Consider the following 26,892-nt stretch of genomic DNA (forward strand, 5'->3'; position numbering starts at 1 on the left):
CCTAAGCACAAGTTGCAGAGTATACAGTTCAACATTAGAGTTCCGGCACCCAGTCACTCAATCGGGGTTCCGGAACCCTAGTTTTCTCACCTAAGCACAAGTTGCAGAGTCCGGCCAGGGCGAAATGTACGAGGGTTTCCGTGCCGGATATGTTATAATACGGATCACTGATAATGTCCAGGTATGTAGAGTTCAATATTAGAGTTACGGAACCCAGTCACTCGATTGGGCTTCCGGAACCCTAGTTTTTTTTTCTGCTCATGGTATGGACATGTTGAAATAGATGAGAGCTACGTAGAGAAAAGAGTTGAGAGAATGGAAGTGAGGGGGAGAAAAGGGCGAGGGAGACCGAAGTAAAGGTGGAAAGACTGAATATTCTAATCTATACGATTTTTCACGCCGAATCGAATGGTGAAACTTCAAGCACTATCCGACTTACAGGCGATATGTTACGGGTGATTGGGGTTCCGGAACCCTAGTTTTTTTTTCTGCTCATCTCACCTAAGCACAAGTTGCAGAGTCCGGCCAGGACGAAATGAACGAGGGTTTCTGTGCCGGATATGTTATAATTCGGATCACTCATGATGTCCAGGTATATAGAGTTCAATATTAGAGTTCCGGAACCCAGTCACTCATATCTTTCACTTTTACCTGATGACTGAGAATATCCTTCACTTTTACCTGATGACTGAGAATATCCTTCAATTGGGGTTCCGGAACCCTAGTTTTCTCACCTAAGCACAAGTTGCAGAGTCCGGCCAGGGCGAAATGTACGAGGGTTTCCGTGCCGGATATGTTACAATTCGGATCACTGATAATGTCCAGGTATATAGAGTTCAATATTAGAGTTCCGAAACCCAGTCACTCGATTGGGGTTCCGGAACCCTAGTTTATTTCTGCTCATCTCACCTAAGCACAAGTTGCAGAGTATACAGTTCAACATTAGAGTTCCGGAACCCAGTCACTCAATTGGGGTTCCGGAACCCTAGTTTTTTTCTGCTCATCTCACCTAAGCACAGGTTGCAGAGTATACAGTTCAACATTAGAGTTCCGGAACCCAGTCACTCAATTGGGGTTCCGGAACCGTAGTTTTCTCACCCAAGCACAAGTTGCAGAGTCCGGCCAGGGCGAAATGTACGAGAGTTTCAGTGCCGGATACATTATAATTCGGATCACTCATGATGTCCAGATAAATGTCGATAACATTGAGTTGACGTAGGTAGGCATAGTTGATGGGATCATAGCTGAAATTGCCGAGGTTCGCTAGGACTTGTTCTTTGGCATCTGCAAAGAAAAAATAAAATAAAATAAACATACAAATAATTAAATAGAATAGAATTAATACCTAGATATTTAGCTATTTTTTTCTCTCTTCAGAAGAAGAGGAAGAAGGAAGGAAAAAAAGATGTGGAAAATTATGGGTTTGATGAATCTCATTTCAACTAATTTCCAATTAACCCGCGATTGGTCACCTTTATGAATTAAAAAAAAAAAAAGTTTGATAAAAGGAAGTGTAACTGCTAAGGTCTTATCGTCCCCAAATCGAAGAGAGAAGGAAGACAGGATAGAAGAAAGCCAGTCGCTCTGAGAACGAGCATTATCCGTTCAGGATAAAGTCCGCCCCGGGCGCGAATCGAACCCGGGGCCAAGTGCTTACAAGGCAGATGCGCTACCAAAAAAGCTAACTACGCTGGCTGAAGATAATCATTTAAAAGGTGACTTAATCGCAGGTTAAATACGTACTCACATCTCAGTCACGTTCTTTATTTATTGTCTAATTAAGCCCATTTTTATGACACACTTTTATTGCATAGATATTCCAACAGATTTATCGGGATGGATGCCAATTTGGCGTATAATTAATTTGGCATATTAGCTCTTCAATGATTCAATATTCCGCACAAGGCAAGAGGAATTGGCCAACAGCGGTATGACCGAATTGTCACCCATCCAAAAACTTGCCATAGTCGACGTTGCGTTCTAGGTACTTCGGTTTGGGGCAAAGCAAAGGAGATTTTCAACTAACGACAAGCTTTTTATTTTTCTTATCCTTATATTAAAGGTAGGGTCAGCTCCCATGGTGTAGTGGTCACTGCGCTCGCCTTGCACGCGGGAGACCCGGGTTCGATTCCCGGCGGGGTCAAGAAATTTGTATGAGTCGACGTTGCGTTCTAGGTACTTCGGTTTGGGGCAAAGCAAAGGAGATTTTCAACTAACGGCAAGCTTTTTTATTTTTCTTATCCTTATAATAAAGGTAGGTATAGTTTTTGGTCCATTTTTTTTTTTTTTTTTTTTTTTTTTTTTTTGAGCTACATTCCTTTAGGAAATGTTACTCATTTAGGGGAAAGTCAGATTTTTTTTCTTCAATAATTCACACAGAAGTGAAAGTCCTTTTCTCTTTTTAATTGGATCAAGTGAGGTGTTACCTACCGGACGGTCAGCCACTCGCTATCAGGTAAACCTGACGACAGGTACACCTGATCAGGTCTACCTAAAGGTCAGTGGCTGGCCTAAGTAAAGGAAAACTGTTGTTTAAAATAGAAGAATGTGTAGGTACCTACCTAGAGAGAGAGTATAATACATGGCAGCAAAGCGGCGGAGCGTCGTCGTTCTCAGAACAACAACGTATCCTTGATGGTTTTCTTGACGAAGTGTGCGACACTACTGGACGCGGTGTGTCCCGCCGGATTAGATACGCCAGGGCACGCCTCGTCCACAAGGTTATACTGGGAGGAGTTGAGGAAATGGATCTTAAACAGATACGGCTGGATGTCCCGGTAGGAAGTGTCAAAGATGAGGTCTAACTCGGACTTTATCGGGATGTTTGGGACGTAATCATTGCGATTCATGACGTCACAGATATATATCACTTGCTGGGTGAGAACGTTCACGATTTTCTCGCACGAGAGACGGCGCTCCTGCTCGTTGTTTAACTTGATCATTAAACTTAATGTAATTTCATCGCTAACCAATCTAGTACAAAGAGGTTAGGTTGAAGTTAAACAATCCCATGGTAAAAAAAAGGTTTAGGATTAATCAGATTGGTCAAACACAAATTGATGAAACGAACTTTTTTTTTTTTGTCAAAGGTAGGGTGACGGGCAGAAAGGACTAACACCCATATTTATGAACAAAATGCTGGCTCTTAAGTTCGTGCTAAGCATAGTCTCAAGGCATTTGATTGGTCAATTTTGTAACTTGATCAGTTCCAGCCTCACGTTCCATAACTCCCACGGGATACAGATTTCATTGAATGGCCAATGCTTTTTGTTCTTCTTGAAAAACTCGAGGCTGATCTGTCCACTGGTCGGGTTGGGACTGACGTTACTATCCTGAGTGTTACGGAGGATGTTGCTGAACTGGTTCACGTGCTTGCGGACCGTCTGGTTCAGATCCGCACTCGAACAACTTGTGTTTGAGCAATCTGATTGATCCTAAACCTTTTTTTACCATGGGATGGTTTAACTTCAACCTAACCTCTTTGTACTAGATTGGTTGGCGATGAAATTACATTAAGTTTAATTTCACGATAGTTATGACCCCTCGGCTCGGTTATAACCAAAATAAGGGGGCTAGCTCTTGCGCTGTTTACCTGTGCAAATATTCCAACCCGGCAAGCATCTGGGAGAACCACGTCCGCGCGTTGCTCTCCGCTACCGGACCCGCACGCTTTATATGATCTAACAGGTCTCCATTATCCGCATACCGCATGAATATAAACACACGCGGTCCGTCCTAGCGTTCCCACGGAGTATTTGTTCTCCTCGTTCTGCTTGTAGTCAAACTTCCCGTAGGACCGATGGAACAGAATAGTGTGAAAGATACTCGACACGACTTCGTCTATTTGGTGTCCTTCGATTGTGAGCTCAAACGTTTGGGATCTTGCATTCATAGTGCCTGCACGGTGCTAGATGGACATTGTTTACAATGACTACTGGTGAGGGGGTTTTGGCTAATTTCACGATAGTTATGAGGTTATGACCCCTCGGCTCGGTTATAACCAAAATAAGGGGGCTAGCTCTTGCGCTGTTTACCTGTGCAAATATTCCAACCCGGCAAGCACTCGAACAACACACGTATGTGAAATCTATGAAGTTACAATCGACATCGTTATACCCTAGCGTTCCCACGGAGTATTTGTTCTCTTCATTCTGCTTGTAGTCAAACTTCCCGTAGGACCGATGGAACAGAATAGTGTGAAAGATACTAGACACGACTTCGTCTATTTGGTGTCCTTGTGACTTGTGGCTTGGGTATTGCCCTGGTTGATTGGTTTACAATCTGTGGATTTCAGAAGTTGTCATGAACCATCAAAATGTTTTTAGAAAACTTACGTTAATTAGTTCCGTAGGTATTCATGTTGATTCAAATCTATTACCTCTTGTAGGTAATACAAGGACCAAACAGGTATCCAATTAGAGGAAGGGATTAGGGAAAGCCATTACAAATATTATTTTGAAAGTTTCTAACAGTTTTAAGTACTTAGGTGTCATTTTTAAAAAGTTGTTACTTACCTACACATTTGAAACCATTTCTATAGGGCTCAAATTTGATTCATGGGACCAAAAAATTTAGGAAAAGTAGTGTAAGGAACTAAGAAAAAGGACTAGGTACTTAGATTATACATAAAAAAATCATTGGAAATAAAGGCTTTTCAAAATTTTGCTTGGAAGAATTAGGAACTTTCCCTTGGGGTAAGTAATGTTGACAGCCAAACTTATTTGACTTGGTGGGGCAAAGCACTACCACACTGCTTCATTTTGTGGAATACTAGTTGTGCAATAGAAATAATATTTGTATCCTCAGCTCAAAGCTTTCAATTAATTATATTCTTATATTCTATTCTATTCTATTCCAATTTCAAAAGACAATATCTAACTTTACCTATAAAACATGAAGTTTTTCATTGAGCTAATTTTTCTCTTGCTCCGTGCAACAGATATAATATTTGTATCCTCAGCTCAAAGCTTTCAATTAATTTCAAAAGACAATATCTAACTTTACCTATAAAACATAAAGTTTTTCATTGAGCTAATTTTTCTCTTGCTCTCTTTTCCCTGATTGAAACACCTCCAGGGGAATGTACGCTCAAAGACTGGGTTACCATTTTTATCAGAGATGACTGAATAACACTGGACCCCAAACGTCAATCCGTTTTTCTCAAGTTGGGCAAGTAAACCATTTTATACGAGAATGCATGGGATGGTGCATTGCAATTAAATGCATATTTTTCCCATGGAATCGTAACCAAATTGTAATGCATGGGATGGTGCATTGCAATTAAATGCATATTTTTCCCATGGAATCGTAACCAATTGTAAGAATTCTGGACTGAAAATAGTATTAGATTCATGCACTTTTATCTAATTTCAGTCCAGGTTTCCGTGTGAGAATTGGAATGTGGAGTTATCCATATTACAGATAATTACGGATAATATTCGGTCCATATTCGGTTATGATTCCACAAGAAAAATCTGTGTTACCTATGCATAATTAAATGCATATTTTTCCCATGGAATCGTAACCAAATTGTAAGAATTTGCGACAGAAATTAAAATTAGATTATTGCACTTTTATCTAATTTCAGTCCAGGTTTCCATGTGCAAATTTGAATGTGGAGCTATCCCGATTACCAATTATCCCTATTACAGATAACTACAGATAATATTTGGTGCATATTTGTTTACAATTCCATGAGAAAAATCTGTGTTACCTATGCATGGGTTCAGGTCATGGTTTCATTGGATGACTTTCACAAGAATGTCTATTTCAGAAGTGCTGTTTTTCCGCCAATGGAACTACGACCTTTTTGGTTGTGGCCACTGTGTGTTGGATTTGTACAGAATGGGGTTGTTTACGATCTTTCCGTTCCGCGTAATGACAGTGTACATATTTTTTTTTTATCAATGGAAATACCTTTAGCCTGAGGTGATTCACCTTTTTGTGTCAACAAACACCTTTGTTGCTCCCACAATCAATACTCTCTGAAAAGGAAAAATAAATAAATCAAGAGACACTCACTCCCTTGGTATTCAGGATGAGTTGACTCCCGAGTTACTTATGGAATTATATTTTTCCTCTCTCCCATAATTATAAGATAAAATAAGTTTACTTACTTACTACCTACTTATTGTACATATTTTCTTGGGCATTTTTACTCCAGTAAATAGTCTTGATTTTAAATCATTACATGAAAGTAAAATCAAATCAAGAATGATAATAAACTGAATATTAAACAAATTAGGTAGGTACATAGGTGCTGATTTTCTCTAATCACGATCGAATAAACTACAGGCTAAAAAATTCCCGGAGGGACGGGCCCAGCTTGTTCCCCTCTATTCATCCTATCTCTCTCTCACACCTCAATGAATTCTATCTTGGGACAGACATGTGTATCCTCTTCACTCTACAGTACACTGCAGTGTCTATCACTATCGCTCTACAGTAGGTATAGGTACACTGCAATATCACTTCATGGAAGTGGATGTGACTTCTGCACAAGTACACTTCCATTTCTTAGACTTCTAAGTCAATGTTGGTGTTCAAAAGAACATTGCACTTACATGAAGTATTAAACAACATAAACTGGTCACTGCAAATGCCAAGATCAAACCAACGTACTTATTTATCGTACATATCAAACCTTGAGTGGGCACTTACTTAATAAGTAGTGGGTAGTCAAATAAAACACATTTTGACATGGAAAACACTGAAATAGATAGACAACTGATTGATGAATACTTTAAACTCCAGAACAGAGAAAATCTACTGAGTAAAGTGTCAACTTGATGAGTTCCAGCCTCACGTTCCATAGCTCCCACGGGATACAGATCTCATTGAATGGCCAATGCTTTTTGTTCTTCTTGAAAAACTCGAGGCTGATCTGTCCACTGGTCGGGTTGGGACTCACGTTACTATCCTGAGTGTTACGGAGGATGTTGCTGAACTGGTTCACGTGCTTGCGGACCGTCTGGTTCAGATCCGCACTCGAACAACGAATGCCTGAGTCAATGTTTTTGTTCTCCCTAGCCCAAATCCATGACCTGACAAGGCAGATGTACAACCCTCCAAGCTGAGCTCGTGATTAAATTGATTAAAAATCATCAACTATCATCCATTGGTAATTATGCAGAAGTCACGTCCATGGAAAAGAAAGCTCCTTTTTGTATTTAACCTAACCCTATAATAACACTAATCACTGCTCTAATTGTGAAAACTCCTTTTTGCATTTAACCTAACCCTATAATTATAATAACACTGGTCACTGCTCATTTGTGCCATTTCCTTTTGTAGCAATATTCCACGGATGTGACTTCTGCACAAGTACACTTCCATTTCTTAGACTTCTAAGTCAATGTTGGTGTTCAAAAGAACATTGCACTTACATGAAGTATTAAACAACATAAACTGGTCACTGCAAATGCCAAGATCAAACCAACGTACTTATTTATCGTACATATCAAACCTTGAGTGGGCACTTACTTAATAAGTAGTGGGTAGTCAAATAAAACACATTTTGACATGGAAAACACTGAAATAGATAGACAACTGATTGATGAATACTTTAAACTCCAGAACAGAGAAAATCTACTGAGTAAAGTGTTGTGGAGCTGCTCGGTAAGCTAAATGTCAACCAAGGATACACCAAGACTGAAAAACAAACAATCATTATTCATTCTGTGTGAATTATTGAAGGCAGTTAATAATGTGTTTGTAGAGCTGGGAATTATTAACTATATTTCCTACCTTGAGATTTTGTAGTTTGATATTCATTCACCAATTGCTTGAGGAACGTAAATCGATCAGCAGCTTTTTCTGGAGTACGAAACTTCAATCGCTCTGCGGACGAAAACATGAGAAAGAAAAAGTAGAACTTATAAATTAATATCACAGATAATGTTGTAAATTTCTAAGAATGAAATCTGGGTTTTCCTCATTTAAAAAGCGAATGATTTTGTAAAACTGAGTGAGAATTTCGTCATAGAAGATTTTGGCAAACTTTTGTTTCTGATTTTTTTTTCTTCTTTCCTGAAACTTGTTTTGATTTCAGGCCACAATAGAAAATCAGCTGATTGGGTTTTATTTTTATTTTTTTTTCACAAGTTGGCAGCATTGAGTTTAACAAGGAGGTCTTACGTCTATGGATAAAGCAGTTTTTCGAAATAAAGTGAGGCCTGATCCAATAATAATATCAACTAACTCATTCCTTTGTATGAGATATCTACCTACTATAGAAAATTTATTGCAGTATCATAAAAAATTTATTGTAATACAATACAATACGTACAAATTGTAATACAAATATGCAATATATATAATTATATGAAAAAAAATTCTCTCAACAATAAACATTACAAAATGTGTAGTTTATTTCGTTGAACCCAGGGCCGGATTACCCATAAGGCAGAATGGCAGACTGCCACGGGCCCCGCGCTTTGAGGACTTACACTAGATATTGTTATTGTTGTAGCGGTATAGCTGCACCACAGCACCAAGGGGGGTTGATGGTCTCTAGCCATAAGATTACTTGGCCCGTCCCGCAGTCAACTATCATGAGAACCTGTGCTTTTCCTTTGAAGCATAACCCTTTGTAAACTCCAGCTAGCCAGGCTGGTTAGGATTTGGCTGCTCTGCCTATTTATGATCCCACAGCAAGACACTGGTCTGCCCCTTGTTTAAGGTCCCTCAGCCAGACTGGCTAGAAAAAGGTCAACAGTACTTAACGAGTTTTTTTTTTTGTGAGTTTTTAAAAGATGAGTGTTTCACCGCCGTTTTTATTTCGTAGCGATGAAACAACTGCTACATTGGACGCTTGTGGTCTGTGTCGTAAAATTTCGCCTGCGGCGCTCTAATTTATTTTGCTCACTTTAGCGTTCAGCTAAAATTAGGATAAGAAAATATATAGCAAAATTTTCGCCTGCGGCACTCATCTACCTACTTTTTGAAAAATTTCGCCTGTGGCGCTGAAAATTTTAAGTTCGATCAGCCCAAACTGGGGCCCCGCGCCTTTGAAACTGCCCCGGGCCCCGCGGGGGGCTAATCCGGCCCTGGTTGAACCTAAATCGAATTACCTATTATCAAGTTTATAAATATGACAATATGGTCTCGAACCTTTATATCAATCAATTTAGGTTTCTACATAGGTTCTTATATGGGTACTTTTCAAGACTTCAGGAAAAAACCATACCAAGTAGGTATCTTGAAATCTTATGGGTTTTCAGTTACCACATCGCGTCGGATAAGGAAATGAATAGTATTTGAATAATTCTCTTGGAGTTGCTCAATCAGAATTTATGAATTTCTTCTAGACCTCAAAAAATAACTTTGAAATCAAAATGGAATTTACCAAGTAGGTATCTTGAAATCTTATAAAAGAAAGGGTTTTCAGTCACCACTTCGCGTCGGATAAGGAAATGAATATTATTTGAATAATTCTCTTGGAGTTGCTCAATCAGAATTTATGAATTTCTTCTAGACCTCAAAAAATAACTTTGAAATCAAAATGGAATGTAAAAAAAATAGAATATTATCCGAAGAATTCCACGAAAAATTGGAACTCACTTCGTTCAGTGCTTCTACTCGCGTGGCATCTAAAGCTGTAGTTAACCGGCCGTCGGTCGATGTTGACTGAACCGTCCACACTGCCTCGACAACCATAGATTCACTCGATGTCGATGGACGGCCGGTCGAGTATGTGTGGACACACCTTTAGGCTAAACACAGAATGGAGAGCATAGAGTTTTTTTTTACTCCAAGTTCTATGCAGTTCGAAGTCGTCCTTTCTATCTTCGCTTTCCTGCTCGATGCTCTATGCGCTATGCTCTCCACTTGACTCCGTTTTTAGCCCAAGACAAAATAGTAACATAGTGGCTAGAGATCAATCTGATTGGTTCATGAGTTAGGAAAGCCTTTCCGCTCACGGGTCGTGAAATTGTCAAATGAGATTAGACCAAGGTTTCGCTCACGGGTAGTAAACTTATCAATCTCTAGCCACGACCAAGTAGGGATACATCACAGATACACGGGTACAATGCTAGGTAGAATATTATCCGAAGAATTCCACGAAAAATTGGAACTCACTTCGTTCAGTGCTTCTACTCGCGTGGCATCTAAAGCTGTAGTCAACCGGCCGTCAGTCGATGTTGACTGAACCGTTCACACTGCCTCGACAACATAGATTCACTCGATGTCGATGGACGGCCGGTCGACTATGTGTGGACACACCTTTAGGCTAAACACAGAATGGAGAGCATAGGGGTTTTTTTTTTACTCGAAGTTCTATGCAGTTCGAAGTCGTTCTTTCTCTCTATCTTCGCTTTCCTCTACCTGCTCGATGCTCTATGCGCTATGCTCTCCACTTGACTCTGTTTTTAGCCCAAGACAAAATAGTAACATAGTGGCTAGAGATCAACCTGACTGGTTCATGAGTTAGGAAAGGCTTTCCGCTCACGGGTCGTGAAATTGTCAAATGAGATTAGATCAAGGTTTCGCTCACGGGTAGTAAACTTATCAATCTCTAGCCACGACCAAGTAGGGATACATCACAGATACACGGGTACAATGCTAGGGCCGCCTTTTATGCCTTAAGGAATGTTCAACTCAAAGTGACTTAGAGAGAGTGACTAAGAAATGGCGCCTTAGGTAAAACTTTTGCCTTGGAAAAAGAGCTTCAATTTTGGTCTGGGAAAACCATTTACATTAGAAATTTATTTAAGCTTCTGCTAAATTAGCATTATTCTTCTAAAACGTGAACAAAAAAGCTAATTTTTTGTTTAGAAACTACCAAGATTTCGACACCAGAGACCTACTAATTTAGCTTTAGATTATTTGCATTTATACGGTTTTAGATAGCTCTATGGTTTTCCTCTTATACCTACGGTTTTTACTTTTATGTACGTTTTTTTTTCTTTCAATTTCCTCCCTTTTTCATTTGCATGGTTTCAACATTTACATGGTTTTTACTTTCACGAACCGATTTCCTTTCAATTTCCTCTGACTCCCGGAATGGCCGTGAGACGACCACAGTCGATGTCTGGAAAGATAAAATGCGTTTGACGAACTTTTCTTAAATCTGATTTTGAGGTGCTTGGGTAATAATAATAATAGACTCTTGAGTGGAAGGCAACCACTAGGCGAGGTTAACGCGTTTTCTACCACCTAACCCTTAGAGCTCCATTATTATGTGGTCAAATTCTCAAATAAATGAGGATAAAATTCCATACCTTGGCTGGGATCAAACCCACGCCCTCCTGTTTACCAGGCGAGCGTCTTGACCACTACGCCACCGAGGCAGGTGAGGTGGTTAGGTTAGAAGCAAAGCTTCACAGGAGAAAAAGTCGTATGAAAAACAGTACAACATTTTTTCATTGACGTGAGGATTTCTTCTCCTACGACAGACTTCTTGAGTAAAATTCGTTTTTTATAAATACCACCCGTCTTTTGTCAAATGCCATCAACAATTTAGCATTTCGGAAAAAAAAACCATGGTAAAGGTGTGTCCACATCGGCCATTGATCGATGTCGACTGAACCGTCCACACTGCCTTGACAACATAGATTCACCTCGTCAACGGCCGGTCAACTATGTGTGGACACACCTTGAGTTTCGAGTAACAACGAAATAGACAAGAAAGGCCGAGGATTTCTTCACCTATGACAGATGACAGACTTCTTGAGTGAAAATCGTTTATCATAAATACCACCCGTCTTTTGTCAAATGCCATCAACAATTTAGCATTTCAGAAAAAAAAACATGGTAAAGGTGTGTCCACATCGGCCTTTGATCGATGTCGACTGAACCGTCCACACTGCCTCTACAACATAGATTCACCTCGTCAACGGCCGGTCAACTATGTGTGGACACACCTTGAGTTTGGTTGACTGCCGCATTATTCTTCTAAAACGTGAACAAAAAAGCTAATTCTTTGTTTAGAAACTACCAAGATTTCGACACAAGATACCTACTAATTTAGATTATTTGCATTTATACGGTTTTAGCACTTACAGCTCTATGGTTTTCCTCTTTTCATTTATACCTACGGTTTTTACTTTTATGTAGGTACGGTTTTTTTTCTTTCCATTTCCTCCCTTTTTCATTTGCATGGTTTCAACATTTACATGGTTTTTACTTTCACGAACCGATTTCCTTTCAATTTCCTCTGACTCCGCCTCCAAAAATCACTTCTCAGTCGAGATCACAACCCCGGGGGCCCTTGGTCTCCGGTTTCATCGCACGGCTACGCCATTAATAGTCACCGTGGGGGTTCCATTGGGCCCCGCCGGTTCCGTGTAATACGTCGCCGTCTCGTACTTCTCAGTCGAGATCACAACCCCGGGGGCCCTTGGTCCCCGGTTTCATCGCACGGCTACGCCATTAATAGTCACCGTGGGGGTTCCATTGGGCCCCGCCGGTTCCGTGTAATACGTCGCCGTCTCGCCTAAGTACTTCCTATTTAGATGCTGGTCAAAAAGAGAACATGTGCATTTTTCCCCTTTCTTGTGAACTCTGGGAATCAAACCCGAGACATTCTACATCGCAAACTAGCTCGTTACCATTGGACCTACTCAAACAGAGGCCGCGTTACGTGCCCCCTTTCAGAACTTTTGCACAACTTTTTTTTATGTATTCAAGTCATACTCTGTATTTATTTAAGAATACATTTTTTTTTGAAGAGGTTTGACAGAGGGAACTATAACTGCTATGGTCTTATCGTCCCGAAATCGAAGAGAGAAGGAAGACAGGATAGGAAGGTTGACTGCGGTTCAGGACGAGCCAGCCAATTGAACATAGCTAGAGCTAGAGACCATCACCCCGGTGTATAGCAGATACAAAAGACATCTTTTCTTTATTCTGCTATCGCCATTCGGCGAAAGCTAACGCCGTCTCGTACGGATTATCGTACGTGTTCTCCGCTACGTTCTCGTATATATTATCCCCGCCCCCATCGCTCAGACTAGCGTACGACATAACCGCAGCGGTCTGCTCCTCCTTGCGCACGGCACCTTCGATGTTTTCCGTGTTCTTGACGGGCGTGGCTTTGCGCAGGCGCGCGTAGATGATCGCCAGCAGGATGAGAAGGAAGAGGACCACCCCCGCTCCGACACTGATCATGTAGCCTAGCGTCTGGGCCTCGGAGACGGCACTGATTGTTTCTGAAGGAGGAAAATAAAACGAGATAAATTGTGGTGACATGTTGTCCCAGTCCCCCTGTCTGGTGCATTTCAAGCTAGCCTGACCTACGAGTAGATGGCCAGGTTCACAGTGGAATTCCAGTGTCGAATGAACATTGAGGTCGTACCCCACCACATAGCCGCCCTTTGGTACCTCCGGCTCTGGACAGGTGATCACTGAAGAGAGAAGAAAATTAGGGTTATATTGTAAATGTAAATGCAGTTTCTTTGTGTTATTATGTCACAGCTTTGGTGCTCACTGCAGCATTGTAGGATTTTCCCAATATCTCAATAATCCTAACATTCAATGTACCCTTTGGTACCTCCGGCTCTGGACAGGTGATCACTGGAGAGAGAAGAAAATCAGGGTTATATTAAACAGAAGACATTGAGAGGTTAAATAAGAGAAAAGGGATGGAGAAGGGAGGAGGCATTAGGAGGGTATGGAGAGGTAATAATAGTGCTTAGTGCATATTTATACTGCTCGCATAGGACTGAAAAGTCCCTTTACTCCAGCAGTAGGCTACTACTATTATTGTGGTCAAATTCTCAAATTATATTGAGGATAAAATTCCATACCTCGGCTGGGATTGAACCCACGCCCTCCTGTTTACCAGGCGAGCGCCTTGACCACTACACCAACGAGGTATGATAAAGGAGGGTAACGCCGACCCCAAATAAGATTGAGATAAGGTGCAGTAAAAGAAGAAGATGATTGAGAAGTTAAACAAGACTGCTCAGATAATTCAGTAAGGCAATCTGATCTAAAATACTCCGAACATATTTCAGCAAGGAAACGCTGCAAGTGTTTTTGGTGCCCACTCTCATATGGTGAGGCAATCGATATGATCAAATCAGACTTTTTTTTGCCTCGCCATTTCGCTGGAATTTCAACCAGCTACTTAGTTGACTTGTCCTGTTGTCCTGTCCAAATAGCCCTAAACTAAAATGGACGCGGCACACAAGGGATCAAGAAGAGACCGCCTTAACATACATAGTTGATTTTACCCAGCCCAAGCAGGACCGGCGAAAGTATAAATTATGTATAGGTATAAAAAACTGTGTATAAAAACTGTATAAAAGACTGTGGGGGTGTAAAAAGACTTTTCAGTCCTATTCTAGCAGGATAAACCTGGTATATTCGTATACTTACATTCACAAGATGGCGTATCCCCGGACCACTTTCCATCCCGCATGCACACTTGCCGTCTCATAGCTCCGGCCTCCAGCCAATAATCATCATCACACGTATACTCGGCCACCGAGCCATGCGTTGTGGTACCATTGAGTAGGGAATAGTGGCCGTTGTCTATGTTGGCCGGAGAGCCGCAGTCGACGTATTTGCAGGTAGGCGCCTTGCCGGACCAATCACCGCCTAGGCCGCACTTCAGTTCCTGTTTGGAGGAGGTGATTTTTAGACTTTTTAGTGCATAAGGCAATATTTCTAGTGATTTTAGACTGTAATTCAAGGAAAGACTTCATTGAAGAATCGTCTAAAGACGAAAACTCGAGTTATGGTAAACCATCCTTAACAGAAAAAAAAAAAAAAAAAAAAAACAGGAATAGAGCTTCATTATTGGCAATGCTTGCCTGATAATCAGGAGGGGTTGGGTCCAATCCCAGCCTTTGTATTTCCCCGCAATCCCAGTATAAAGCACTACTTATACTTCATTAAATTGAAAGATTTCCATTGAGTTTCCTTTGTTCTTTTCCTTTGAAAAGTTATTGTACTTAAGGATTTTATAAAAACACTAGCTGAATTCCGTCGCTTCGCTCCGGAATCCCGCTAGTTCATCCCGAGGCATGGCCAAACTTGTGGAAAAGGCATGGCCGAACTTGTAGTTATCAAACTAAAAACATAAACGAAACTCAAATATTAGGCGAGCGAGGAAAAGTTTTCTATCCCGCAGTCTCTGCACTCTGTGTATTTCTTATGGAGATTTCAGCGATCAAAAATTGATCATATCTCAGGATCGGTGTAGATTTTCGCAAAATCCTTTCTTATTGCACACCTAGACCATAAAAAGAATATTCCTACCAAATTTCAGCTTTCTAGGTGGTGTGGTTCTCGAGATAGAGCGATCAGTGTGTGAAATGTGAAATGTGAACTGTGAATGAGTGAATGGATCTTGTTCTTATAATATAAGACTAGCTGAATTCCGTCGCTTCGCTCCGGAAGCCCGCTAGTTCATCCCGAGGCATGGCCAAACTTCTGGAAAAGGCATGGCCGAACTTGTATTTATCAAACTAAAAACATAAACGAAACTCAAAAAGTTGGTCGAGAGCGGAACATTTCTCTCCCGCAGTCTCTGCACTCTGTGTATTTCTTATGGTGATTTTAGTGATCAAAAATTGATCATATCTCAGGATCGGTTTAGATTTTCGCAAAATCCTTTCTTATTGCACACCTAGACCATAAAAGGAATATTCCTACCAAATTTCAGCTTTCTAGGTGTTGTGGTTCTAGAGATAGAGCGATCAGTGTGTGAACTATGAAATGTGAAATGTGAACTGTGAATGGATCTCGTTCTTATAATATAAGATGTGTTTTAGTTTTAATCAATAATGGAGATTTGGTTGATTTCAACTTTGGTTAAATCGTTTAGTTTGCTTTACTTTGGCTAGCTCAACAAAAAAATCGACGAAAGTCTCAAGATAACTCACATTAGATCCAAAGAGTATAAAGCCGGGTTCACACGAGTACGTCGCTACGGACCCGGTCCTTCGGCCGCTGGTGGTGACAATGCCGCCGCTGATCTGGGGCGGCTCGGCGCACCAATCAAACAGACATTGCGGCTCCGTACCGTTCCATTTGCCGCCATCACCACACACGCGCCGCGTCTCACCAATGAGCGTGTAGTTCTCGTGACATGCGTAGATGGCGACTGCGCCGTGCGTGGTGCGCGTGGTCTCCAAGGTCACCGTACCGTGCTCAATGTGCTCTAGCTTACCGCAGTCCACGTCTGGGGAGAGAGAAAGGTCGCAAAATTACAAATTAGTCTTATTATTGTTACTTTAAAGAAATTTGATAAAGGGTACTGTAACAACAGAGGTCTTTTCGTCGTGAGAGTGAAGGGAGGAGGACAGAATAGGAGAAAGCCAGTTGTTCAAAGAACGAACTTTATCTGTTTAGGATAAAGTTCGCCCTCAGGGGGGAAAATTAACTTCTCTGTGAAACCATTATTGCATTGGTCATTGAGTTTGCATCGACTACAGAGAAAATGTTTTCGGGCATCGAACCCGGACCTCTGAAATGCGATCCTGTGTCTCTGTTTTGATAGTTTTCCTAGAATCTGTGGTGGACCACTTCAGCATGTGATCTATTCTCATGAGTTCTTCTCTATCTGCCATAGTTTTCCCTAAACAAATTGGTCAGACATAATTATGTATAATGAATTAATGATAGATCGGAAAGGGTCGATTATTTCATCGCTTGTAGCTGAAAAACTGCAAAGTGCTTGAACATCGTTTCTCAAGCTGCAAAATTCTCAAGGTTCTTACATTGACAAGTAGGAGCTACGCCAGTCCAGAATCCTTCCTTGCACGTCCTCGTGGCACTGCCCACCAGCATATTGCCTTCAGGACATGCATAGCTGATAGTACTGCCCAGTTTGGTGTTGACAGTGCCCACGAATGTCGTGTTCAAGTGCCTGTCGGGACTGCCACAGTTTGCGGGATCTGGGAAGAAGAAAGCGAGATTTTTTTTTTCAGAGAGTAGAATTCCTCGAATAATTTCTTTTGACTGCTTGATGAATAGGTACACATTTTTTAAGGCCTTTTCAAAAGGAAGGAAGGGAGAGAGTGAGTGAGTGAGTGAGTGAGTGAGAGAGAGAGAGAGAGAGAGAGAGATCATACTCGTACGCACAAAAATCGATTTATCATAGTGAATCGATTTCTCATAGTAAAGACCTAGGTAGTTACATAGATATAGATAAAGAAAAGAATCGAAATCATAGATCGGGTACTGATTTTACGAATTACTTTCCTGTGGGGCAGTATGAGCTTGAACACCATGTATAACTTACTGTGTTGACAAATCCAATGGAGATAGTCCAGTTTACATCCGACATCGTTCCATAACCATCCCCTACCTCCGTCCAATACCACACAGTTCTGTTCTCCGTTGTAGTTGTTGGGCTGGTCCTTACCCCAGGATGGTTTGGTTACAACCTCGCCTGAAAATAAAATCAACGTCAATTTTCAACAAGAACTCTTAATAACAATATTAGCAGGTATTAGGGTACCTAATTAGCTAATTACCTATTAGAATATTAGATCATGTAAATTTTCTCTGAATTAAAACTTTATAAAATGCCAGCCTAGATAGCTTGAAGGATACCGCGCCTTCCTTATTTGATTCCAGCCCGGGACAAACTTTAAATCCAGGGCGGATTTTATCCTGAACGGATAACGTTCGTTCTCGGAACAGTTGGCTTTCTCCTATCCTTCTTTTCTCTTTGATTTAGGGACGGTAAGACCTTAATAGTTAAATACATGTTACAGTTTCCTCTCTCAAATCTTTTTTTTTTTTTTTAAGAAAGGTACACATTCTCAGAAGGTCAACAAATCGTTCACTCACCATCCACCCACTTCCAGGTGCGGGCCGTGATGCCCGGGTCCTTCTGTGCCCCGATCCACACCAGGAGTGTCTTCAGGCGGTCCTTCCTCCTCTCCAGCTCCCCTAGGAGGAACGTATTCGTTATCCCCCTGAAACCGTGCACCAGATCACCGCCCGATGCTTGGCACTTGGACCGCGCGTCGGCAAATGAGGCGCCCTTGTCGATGTTGAACTCGTAACAGTTGCGATCGAACGAAGTGATCTCCGCGCTAGCGGCCTTTTCCGAAGCGCAACGGTCGGTGGAGAACTCTGAAAGGGAAGATAAGGATATACGAGAGCTGGAGTGAGAGGTGATTGTGATATTCCCCCTGCTATGGCGGCGGAAGAAAAATTGGTATAGGAGGTTGCAGTACTACAATAGTCCTAAACTAAAATGGACGCGGCAAACACTTTCGGTCGCGCCTGAGCCTGTCTTACGAGTAATTTCACTTAATAAAAGGGGGGTGGTTTGTCACGTTTAAAAAGGAGCTTAAAAATTCCGTACTAAAATTTTAACCGAGATACAAACACACTTAGCACGGGAGAGGTATCTGGCTAGTATGTAGACAGTGGGAGGCTCGGGCGATTTGATCCGGGGTGCATAGGTCATTGAGGAATATTTTGGCTAGATTGGCGGCTCTTGGATTTGGCGGAGAAGAGGAAGGGGAGGGAGCGGAGAGCTGTAGCAGCCGCTGGATGACTTCGGGGCTGGTGATTTCTGGGGAAACAAAAAGGATACTTGTTAAGAAGTCACGTCTATGGGAAATGGCTACAAAAAAGAGCTGTCACAAATGAGCAGTGACCAGTGTTATTATAGGGTTAGGTTGAACACAAAAAGGAAAGAAATTTGTATCACGCAAATGATTGACTCCGTGACTGGCTGTTGTGGGGCCCAGTCAGCCTCGTGAGGAAAATGAGTAGCTATGACATATAAATGCGCATAGCGACCGGTGCCAGCATGGTAGGTAAACATTGGACACACAAGGGATCAAGAAGAGACCGCCTAAACATAATAATCAGGAGGTTACCGGTTCAATCCCAGTCGAAGTATGGAATTTTATCCTCAACATTGTTTGATATAATTCAACCACAGTAATAGTATATACTATTCTACTGCAGGGCTAAACAGACCTTTTATTCCTATTCCAGCCCTGCAGACAGTTTAAAGCCGGGTCTCTACAATTTCTGCTTTACAACCAACAATCTTGAAGTATTTGTGAATCTCTAAGAGCCTCATCGCTCATCAGTTAAAATATGGAAATCTGAAAATAGATAGCTTACCATCTGTGGTGAATATCTCGACTTCACACAGAGACAGGGAGCCTTCTACTCCAACCAGCTGGATGAACACTAATGAGATATTGGGAAAATCCTACAATGCTGCAGTGAGCACCAAACTTGTGACATAATAACACAAAGAAACTGCATTTACCATTACAAACATTACATTACAAAAGCACAACAAGACATTGCTTACCAGATTTAGATTGGGGAGTGACAAGATACATCAGAGTAGTGATAGAGTTGAGTACGGTCTGCTCGTGGTTAGAGTTCAGTAGTAGAGAGGTCACGGGTTTGATTCCACCCACGGACAGAATGTACTCTTTGTTGTCCTTGTCTGTAGGGAAGAAAAAACAGGACAAAAGTTAGAATTCCCTGGAGGAGTTTACCAGTGGAAAATATTTTTTGATTGTAAATATTTCAACGGGTCGGTTACTTTCTGGGGCTTTCGTGTTGATTAAAAGCACCTAGATGGGAAGTGTTGTGTCTCTTATCGCTGATCTGATGAGGGACACACATAGGTACTACGGAATGGGAGTGCTACGACACAGACAAAAGTTAGAATCCCCTGGAGGAGTTTACCAGTGGAAAATATTTTTTGATTGCAAATATTTCAACGGGTCGGTTACTTTCGGGCGCTTTCGTGTTGATTAAGCACCCAGATGGGAAGTGTTGTGTCTCTTATCGCTGATCTGATGAGGGACACACATAGGTACTACGGAATGGGAATGCTACGACACAGACAACATGAGTCTGATATAGCAGTTGTTTCATTCTAGGAAATAGAAAAGGCGATGAATCAGTACAGAACCTTTTTATGACTGGCTGTTGTGGGGCCCACTCAGCCTCGTGAGGAAAATGAGTAGCTATGACATATAAATGCGCATAGTGACCGGTGCCAGCATGGTAGGTAAACATTGGGTTTTGGGACTATTGAGATATTGGGAAAATCCTACAATGCTGCAGTGAGCACCAAATTTGTGACATAATAACACAAAGAAACTGCATTTACATTTACGAACATTACATTACAAAAGCACAACAAGACATTGCTTACCAGATTTAGATTGGGGAGTGACAAGATACATCAGAGTAGTGATAGAGTTGAGTACGGTCTGCTCGTGGTTAGAGTTCAGTAGTAGAGAGGTCACGGGTTTGATTCCACCCACGGACAGAATGTACTCTTTGTTGTCCTTGTCTGTAGGGAAGAAAAAACAAAAGTTAGAATTCCCTGGAGAAGTTTACCAGTGGAAAATATTTTTTGATTGTAAATATTTCAATGGGTCGGTTACTTTCTGGCGCTTTCGTGTTGATTAAGCACCTAGATGGGAAGTGTTGTGTCTCTTATCGCTGATCTGATGAGGGACACACATAGGTACTACGGAATGGGAGTGCTACGACACAGACAACATGAGTCTGATATAGCAGTTGTTTCATTCTAGGAAATAGAAAAGGCGATGAATCAGTACAGAATCTTTTTCCTTCTTCTTACCATATTTATTTTTCTTCTCCTCTTTCTTCTTTAAATATGTATAATAGTAAAAAAAAAACTTTGCAACAAGTTATTCGCAGTCGAAATGAAAGTACAAAAAATTTTGCCGCCTTCGGAGTTCGAACCCAGGCCTTTCTGCTCATCTCACCTAAGCACAAGTTGCAGAGTCCGGCCAGGGCGAAATGTACCCTTTTTCCTTCTTTTTACCATCTTTATTTTTCTTCTTTAAATATGTATAATAGTAAAAAAAAACTTTGCAACAAGTTATTCGCAGTCGAAATGAAAGTACAAAATTTTTTGCCGCTTTCGGAGTTCGAACCCAGGCCCTTCTGCTCATCTCACCTAAGCATAAGTTGCAGAGTCCGGCCAGGGCGAAATGTACGAGGGTTTCCGTGCTGGATATGTTACAATTCGGATCACTGATAATGTCCAGGTATATAGAGTTCAATATTAGAGTTCCGGAACCCAGTCACTCAATTGGGCTTCCGGAACCCTAGTTTTTTTCTGCTCATCTCACCTAAGCACAGGTTGTAGAGTATACAGTTCAACATTAGAGTTCCGGAACCCAGTCACTCTATTGGGGTTCCGGAACCCTAGTTTTCTCACCTAAGCACAAGTTGCAGAGTCCGGCCAGGGCGAAATGTACGAGGGTTTCCGTGCCGGATGAGCACCAAAGTTGTGACATAATAACACAAAGAAACTGCATTTACATATTAAAGGTAGGTATAGTTTTTGGTCCGATTTTTTTTTCGAGCTACATTCCTTTAGGAATGTTACTCATTTAGGGGAAAGTCAGATTTTTTTTCTTCTTCAATAATTCACACAGAAGTGAAAGTCCTTTTCTCTCTTTAATTGGACCAAGTGAGGTGTTACCTACCGTACGGTCAGCCACTCACTTTCAGGTAGATCTGACAACAGGTACACCTGATCAGGTCTACCTAATAGTCAGTGGCTGGCCTAAGCAGAGGAAAACTGTTGTTTCAAATAGAAGAATGTGTACCTACCTAGAGAGAGAGTATAATACATGGCAGCAAAGCGGCGGAGCGTCGTCGTTCTCAGAACAACAACGTATCCTTGATGGTTTTCTTGACGAAGTGTGCGACACTACTGGACGCGGTGTGTCCCGCCGGATTAGATACGCCAGGGCACGCCTCGTCCACAAGGTTATACTGGGAGGAGTTGAGGAAATGGATCTTGAACAGATACGGCTGGATGTCCCGGTAGGAAGTGTCAAAGATGAGGTCTAACTCGGACTTTATCGGGATGTTTGGGACGTAATCATTGCGATTCATGACGTCACAGATATATATCACTTGCTGGGTGAGAACGTTCACGATTTTCTCGCACGAGAGACGGCGCTCCTGCTCGTTGTTCAACTTGATGAGTTCCAGCCTCACGTTCCATAGCTCCCACGGGATACAGATCTCATTGAATGGCCAATGCTTTTTGTTCTTCTTGAAAAACTCGAGGCTGATCTGTCCACTGGTCGGGTTGGGACTCACGTTACTATCCTGAGTGTTACGGAGGATGTTGCTGAACTGGTTCACGTGCTTGCGGACCGTCTGGTTCAGATCCGCACTCGAACAACACACGTACGTGAAATCTATGAAGTTACAATCGACATCGTTATATCCTAGCGTTCCCACGGAGTATTTGTTCTCCTCGTTCTGCTTGTAGTCAAACTTCCCGTAGGACCGATGGAACAGAATAGTGTGAAAGATACTAGACACGACTTCGTCAATTTGGTGTCCTTCGATTGTGAGCTCAAACGTTTGGGATCTTGCATTCATAGTGCCTGCACGGTGCTAGATGAACATTGTTTACAATGACTACTGGTGAGGGGGTTTTGGCTAATTCTACGGTTCAGGTACTTCAAGTTACGGTCTGGGATTGCTCTCTTTTTCGTATTACGGGGTGTGTTTGATCAACAAGCGCTGTGAAGCGTATTTTTTTTTTTTTTTTCACTTGGTTGGACTTTGCGCTCACTTTGTTGGTCTACAAAATTTGTGAATTCTTTGGTCGGCAAATTCTTTGCTCATTCTTTGTTAATATACAAGATTGTCTCTTCACGAGCAACTTTGACTGGTGTTGGTGTCCTTCGATTGTGAGCTCGAACGTTTGGGATCTTGCATTCATAGTGCCTGCACGGTGCTAGATGGACATTGTTTACAATGACTACTGGTGAGGGGGTTTCGGCTAATTCTACGGTTCAGGTACTTCAAGTTACGGACTGGGATTGCTCTCTTTTTCGTATTACGGGGTGTGTTTGATCAACAAGCGCTGTGAAGCGTATTTTTTCACTTGGTTGGTCTACAGAATTTGTGAATTCTTTGGTCGGCAAATTCTTTGCTCATTCTTTGTTAATATACAAGATTGTCTCTTCACGAGCAACTTTGACTGGTGTAGCTTTGACTGTTTTGATATCACAGAGAATTCTCATTCAACTCTTTTCCCTCTAAACAGTTGTTGTCTTTAAATATAAAATCTGCTCTCTGTATAAATAAAAATCTTCTGTAGGTATATAAATTTCTTTCCAAATATTTGTATACAATTTATCAATATTATTGTACAGGTAAATCTTCTCTCAAATGTATTGCAGCTAAAATCAAAAAAATCACATGAAAAATCCTTGTCAAAGCAAATATGGTACAAATATGTCAGGTTTTGTACAAAGTATACAGAATTTTTTGGTATATTTTTTTATATACAATTGTATTCAGATAATGTCCAGGTATGTAGAGTTCAATATTAGAGTTCCGGAACCCAGTTACTCGATTGGGCTTCCGGAACCCTAGTTTTTTTTCTGCTCATCTCACCTAAGCACAAGTTGCAGAGTATACAGTTCAACATTAGAGTTCCGGCACCCAGTACAGCTCTTTTCCCTCTAAACAGTTGTTGTCTTTAAATATAAAATCTGCTCTCTGTATAAATAAAAATCTTCTGTATATAAATTTCTTTCCAAATATTTGTATACAATTTATCAATATTATTGTACAGGTAAATGTTCTCTCAAATGTATTGCAACTAAAATAATCACATGAAAAATCCTCGTCAAAGCAAATATGGTACAAATATGTCAGGTTTTGTACAAAGTATACAGAATTTTTTGGTATATTTTTTTATATACAATTGTATTCACAAGGGGTGTGTATAAGATTATACAAAATACTTCTTCTCCGGAGCCTTCAGCTTGAAGTATTTGGGGCTTTCAAACAAGTTTCAATGGACAGATTTGGTTTGGCAATTATCTTTTCAATTACGTATTCAAATGGTCTTCCTTGGCAGATTGTTGTATATTTACAAAAGGAGATACTTTCTGAATGGAGAAGTTTCAGTCATAAGTGTTGAAGACGGGGGCCATAGATTCTAGAAACAAAAGACACAAGTAGGGGGAGGGTAAAGAAACATTCTGATTACTTGTGTTCACCTGCCACTTAGATGGGAAGTATTGTGTCTCTAATAGTGAATCTGATGAGGGACATACTATGGGGTGGACATGCTATGACACAGACCAATTCGAATGTAGCAGTAGTTTCATGTTACAAAATAAAAAAGGCAATTTTGAACATAAAGATAAAAAAAAATCTACACATTATTTTCTCCCCTCCCCCAAATTCACAAAGGTGTAAGTACCTACTTCATGTTTGTTTCTTACAAAAATCATATTCTGGTGTTTTTGTGTTGACCTGCCACGTAGATGGGAAGTATTGTGTCTCTAATAGTGAATCTGATGAGGGACATACTATGGGGTGGACATGCTATGACACAGACCAATTTGAATGTAGCAGTAGTTTCATGTTACAAAATAAAAAAGGCAATTATGAACATTAAAAAAAAAAAAAAAATCTACACATTATTTTCTCCCCTCCCCCAAATTCACAAAGGTGTAAGTACCTACTTCATGTTTGTTTCCTACAAAAATCATGTAAATCAACGTATCCAAAAGGAAATGATTGGTAACCAAGTTAATTCATTTCCTTGGCTGTTGGCTCTATCCTGTTGTACAAAGGTGGAACTATAGGTAAAAAAAGAGCAGGAAACATTTTGTGACAAGGCCATAAGGCCATTGCTGTATCCCAAGCCATTTTTTGTAAGTGGGTATATGAGAGTTATTCAATGTGGTCTGAATAATTCATCTCTGTCTGCTCAGCTTTGGTTTGAAAAAAAAAAAAAAAAAAAAATGTTAGTTTTGATAGATTTTTGACCACTCAAGCAACATCATTGATCATGATTTCATAAATGAACCTGAATTATTCAAAACAAAACAGCTTAGTTTAGAATAAATCAGATGATTCATCAAAACAAAATAAACTCTTTAAACAGATGTGTATTGTAGAAGAATCAATTCAAACATGTTTCATAATTTAAATAACATGTACAGTACCTACCAAGAAAATACTTGTAGCATAGTGTTTTATTTTGAGTCAAAGTAGGACATGTTTGTAGTTCCTTTATCACAGAAACCTGAATTATTCAAAACAAAACAGGATTGTACAGCTTAGGTTGGAATAAATCAGATGATTCATCAAAACAAAATAAACTCTCTAAACAGATGTGTAATGTGTATTGCAGAAGAATCAATTCAAATATGTTTCATAATTTAAATGATATGTACAGTACCTACCAAGAAAATACTTGTAGCATAGTGTTTTATTTTGAGTCAAAGTAGGACATGTTTGTAGTTCCTTTATCACAGAAGTTTAATATTGCATCACTTTATTCAGCCAATCAACACCACAATTAAAAGAAAACAAAAAATACAAAGGGAAATTATTACCTACACCATTTTCTACTTGGAAAAATTAATAAATAATATTAACTCTTGGATTAATGAGAAGAGACACAATACTTCTAATTTATGAAGCAAGCACATTGGCTGAAGGTGGTCATTCTGGTCAAAGTACTTGACACAAAATGCAAAATTTGAAGTTGCTTTTGGGAAAAGGCTAAATAGTAGGTACTGGGCCTTGTGCTATGAAGCTACTTTAAGCAAAATCTTGTAACCAGCTAAAAAAGTGTTTTAAAAAAAATGAAATCTGGGACAAAACTCTATGCAAAAGTCCCCATAGTTAATATAGTTCAAATGGAATGCCTGAGTCAATGTTTTTGTTCTCCCTAGCCCAAATCCATGACCTGACGAGGCAGATGTACAACCCTCCAAGCTGAGCTTGTGATTAAATTGATTAAAAATCATCTACTATCATTAAACTTCCATTTCTTAGACTTCTAAGTCAATGTTGGTGTTCAAAAGAACATCGCACTTACATGATCTATTAAACAACGTAAACTGGTCACTGCAAATGTTAAGATCAAACCAACGTATTTATCATACATATCAAACCTTGAGAAGGCAATCAAATAAAACACACTTTGACATGGAAAACACTGAAATAGATAGACAACTGATTGATGAATACTTTAAACTCCAGAACAGAGAAAATCTACTGAGTAAAGTGTGATTAAAATAAAGATTGTGAACAGAAAAATAGAGGACATAACAGAGGGATAGAAAGGAGTAGACAAACACAGGAAAGAGGGCTAAGGAGAGAGGAAATAAAGAAAAAGGGAGAGAAGGTAGGTAGGTAGGTACTTCAGAAGAGGTAGAAAGAGACCTCATCTGTTTATCTTCAGATAAATACATTTTTCATAACATCAAGTAGATCCTTTTTGCATTTAACCTAACCCTATAATTATAATAACACTGGTCACTGCTCATTTGTGCCATTTCCTTTTGTAGCAATATTCCACAGATGTGACTTCTGCACAAGTACCCTTCCATTTCTTAGACTTCTAAGTCAATGTTGGTGTTCAAAAGAACATCACACTAACATGATCTTTTAAACATCGTAAACTGGTCACTGCAAATGCCAAGATCAAACCAACGTATTTATCGTACATACCAAACCTTGAGAAGGAAATCAAATAAAACACACTTTGACATGGAAAACACTGCAATAGTGAGACAACTGATTAATGAATAGGTACTTTAAACTTCAGAACAGAGAAAATCTACTGAGTAAAGTGTTGCGGAGCTGCTCGGTAAGCTAAATGTCAACCAAGGATACACCAAGGAAAGACTGAGAAACAATCATTATTCATTCTGTGTGAATTATTGAAGGCAGTTAAAAATGTGTTTGTAGAGCTGGGAATTAACTATTTTTCCTACCTTGAGATTTTGTAGTAAAACAAACAATCATTCTTCATTCTGTGTGAATTATTGAAGGCAGTTAAAAATGTGTTTGTAGAGCTGGGAATTAACTATTTTTCCTACCTTGAGATTTTGTAGTTTGATATTCATTCACCAATTGCTTGAGGAACGTAAATCGATCAGCAGCTTTTTCTGGAGTACGAAG

At 40.3% G+C, this 26,892-nt stretch overlaps 3 protein-coding genes and 1 long non-coding RNA gene across 4 annotated transcripts; all 4 read right to left on the reverse strand.

Moving 5' to 3' along the window:
* Positions 1-1,148: 1,148 nt before the first annotated feature.
* LOC103509752 (autophagy-related protein 101) lies at positions 1,149-8,400 on the reverse strand. The gene is made up of 5 exons (XM_026824018.1): positions 8,397-8,400; positions 7,747-7,839; positions 6,785-7,002; positions 2,562-2,933; positions 1,149-1,284 (listed from the first exon to the last, which is right to left on the reverse strand). Exons 1-4 carry the CDS (start codon positions 8,398-8,400, stop codon positions 2,613-2,615), a joined length of 636 nt encoding a protein of 211 aa, XP_026679819.1. The 3' UTR covers positions 1,149-1,284; positions 2,562-2,612.
* Positions 8,401-12,063: 3,663 nt separating this feature from the next.
* Positions 12,064-21,224, reverse strand: LOC103509753 (E-selectin-like). Its single transcript, XM_026824019.1, has 11 exons — positions 21,146-21,224; positions 20,105-20,245; positions 19,244-19,384; positions 19,048-19,116; positions 17,749-18,036; positions 17,195-17,344; positions 16,671-16,847; positions 15,834-16,132; positions 14,323-14,563; positions 12,890-13,346; positions 12,064-12,309 (listed from the first exon to the last, which is right to left on the reverse strand). The coding sequence occupies exons 1-11, from the start codon at positions 21,222-21,224 to the stop codon at positions 12,225-12,227; spliced, it is 2,127 nt and encodes a 708-aa protein (XP_026679820.1). The 3' UTR covers positions 12,064-12,224.
* A 324-nt stretch (positions 21,225-21,548) lies between these two features.
* On the reverse strand, positions 21,549-22,629 carry LOC103509748 (autophagy-related protein 101). The gene has a single exon (XM_008474374.3). It carries the CDS (start codon positions 22,327-22,329, stop codon positions 21,595-21,597), a length of 735 nt encoding a protein of 244 aa, XP_008472596.1. The 5' UTR covers positions 22,330-22,629; the 3' UTR covers positions 21,549-21,594.
* A 955-nt stretch (positions 22,630-23,584) lies between these two features.
* LOC113467691 lies at positions 23,585-26,892 on the reverse strand. The gene is made up of 2 exons (XR_003391670.1): positions 26,811-26,892; positions 23,585-23,905 (listed from the first exon to the last, which is right to left on the reverse strand). It is a non-coding gene; the product is annotated as an uncharacterized LOC113467691 (long non-coding RNA).

Source organism: Diaphorina citri, unplaced genomic scaffold (assembly GCF_000475195.1).
Source record: "Diaphorina citri unplaced genomic scaffold, Diaci psyllid genome assembly version 1.1 scaffold525, whole genome shotgun sequence".
Classification (NCBI taxonomy): domain Eukaryota; kingdom Metazoa; phylum Arthropoda; class Insecta; order Hemiptera; family Psyllidae; genus Diaphorina; species Diaphorina citri.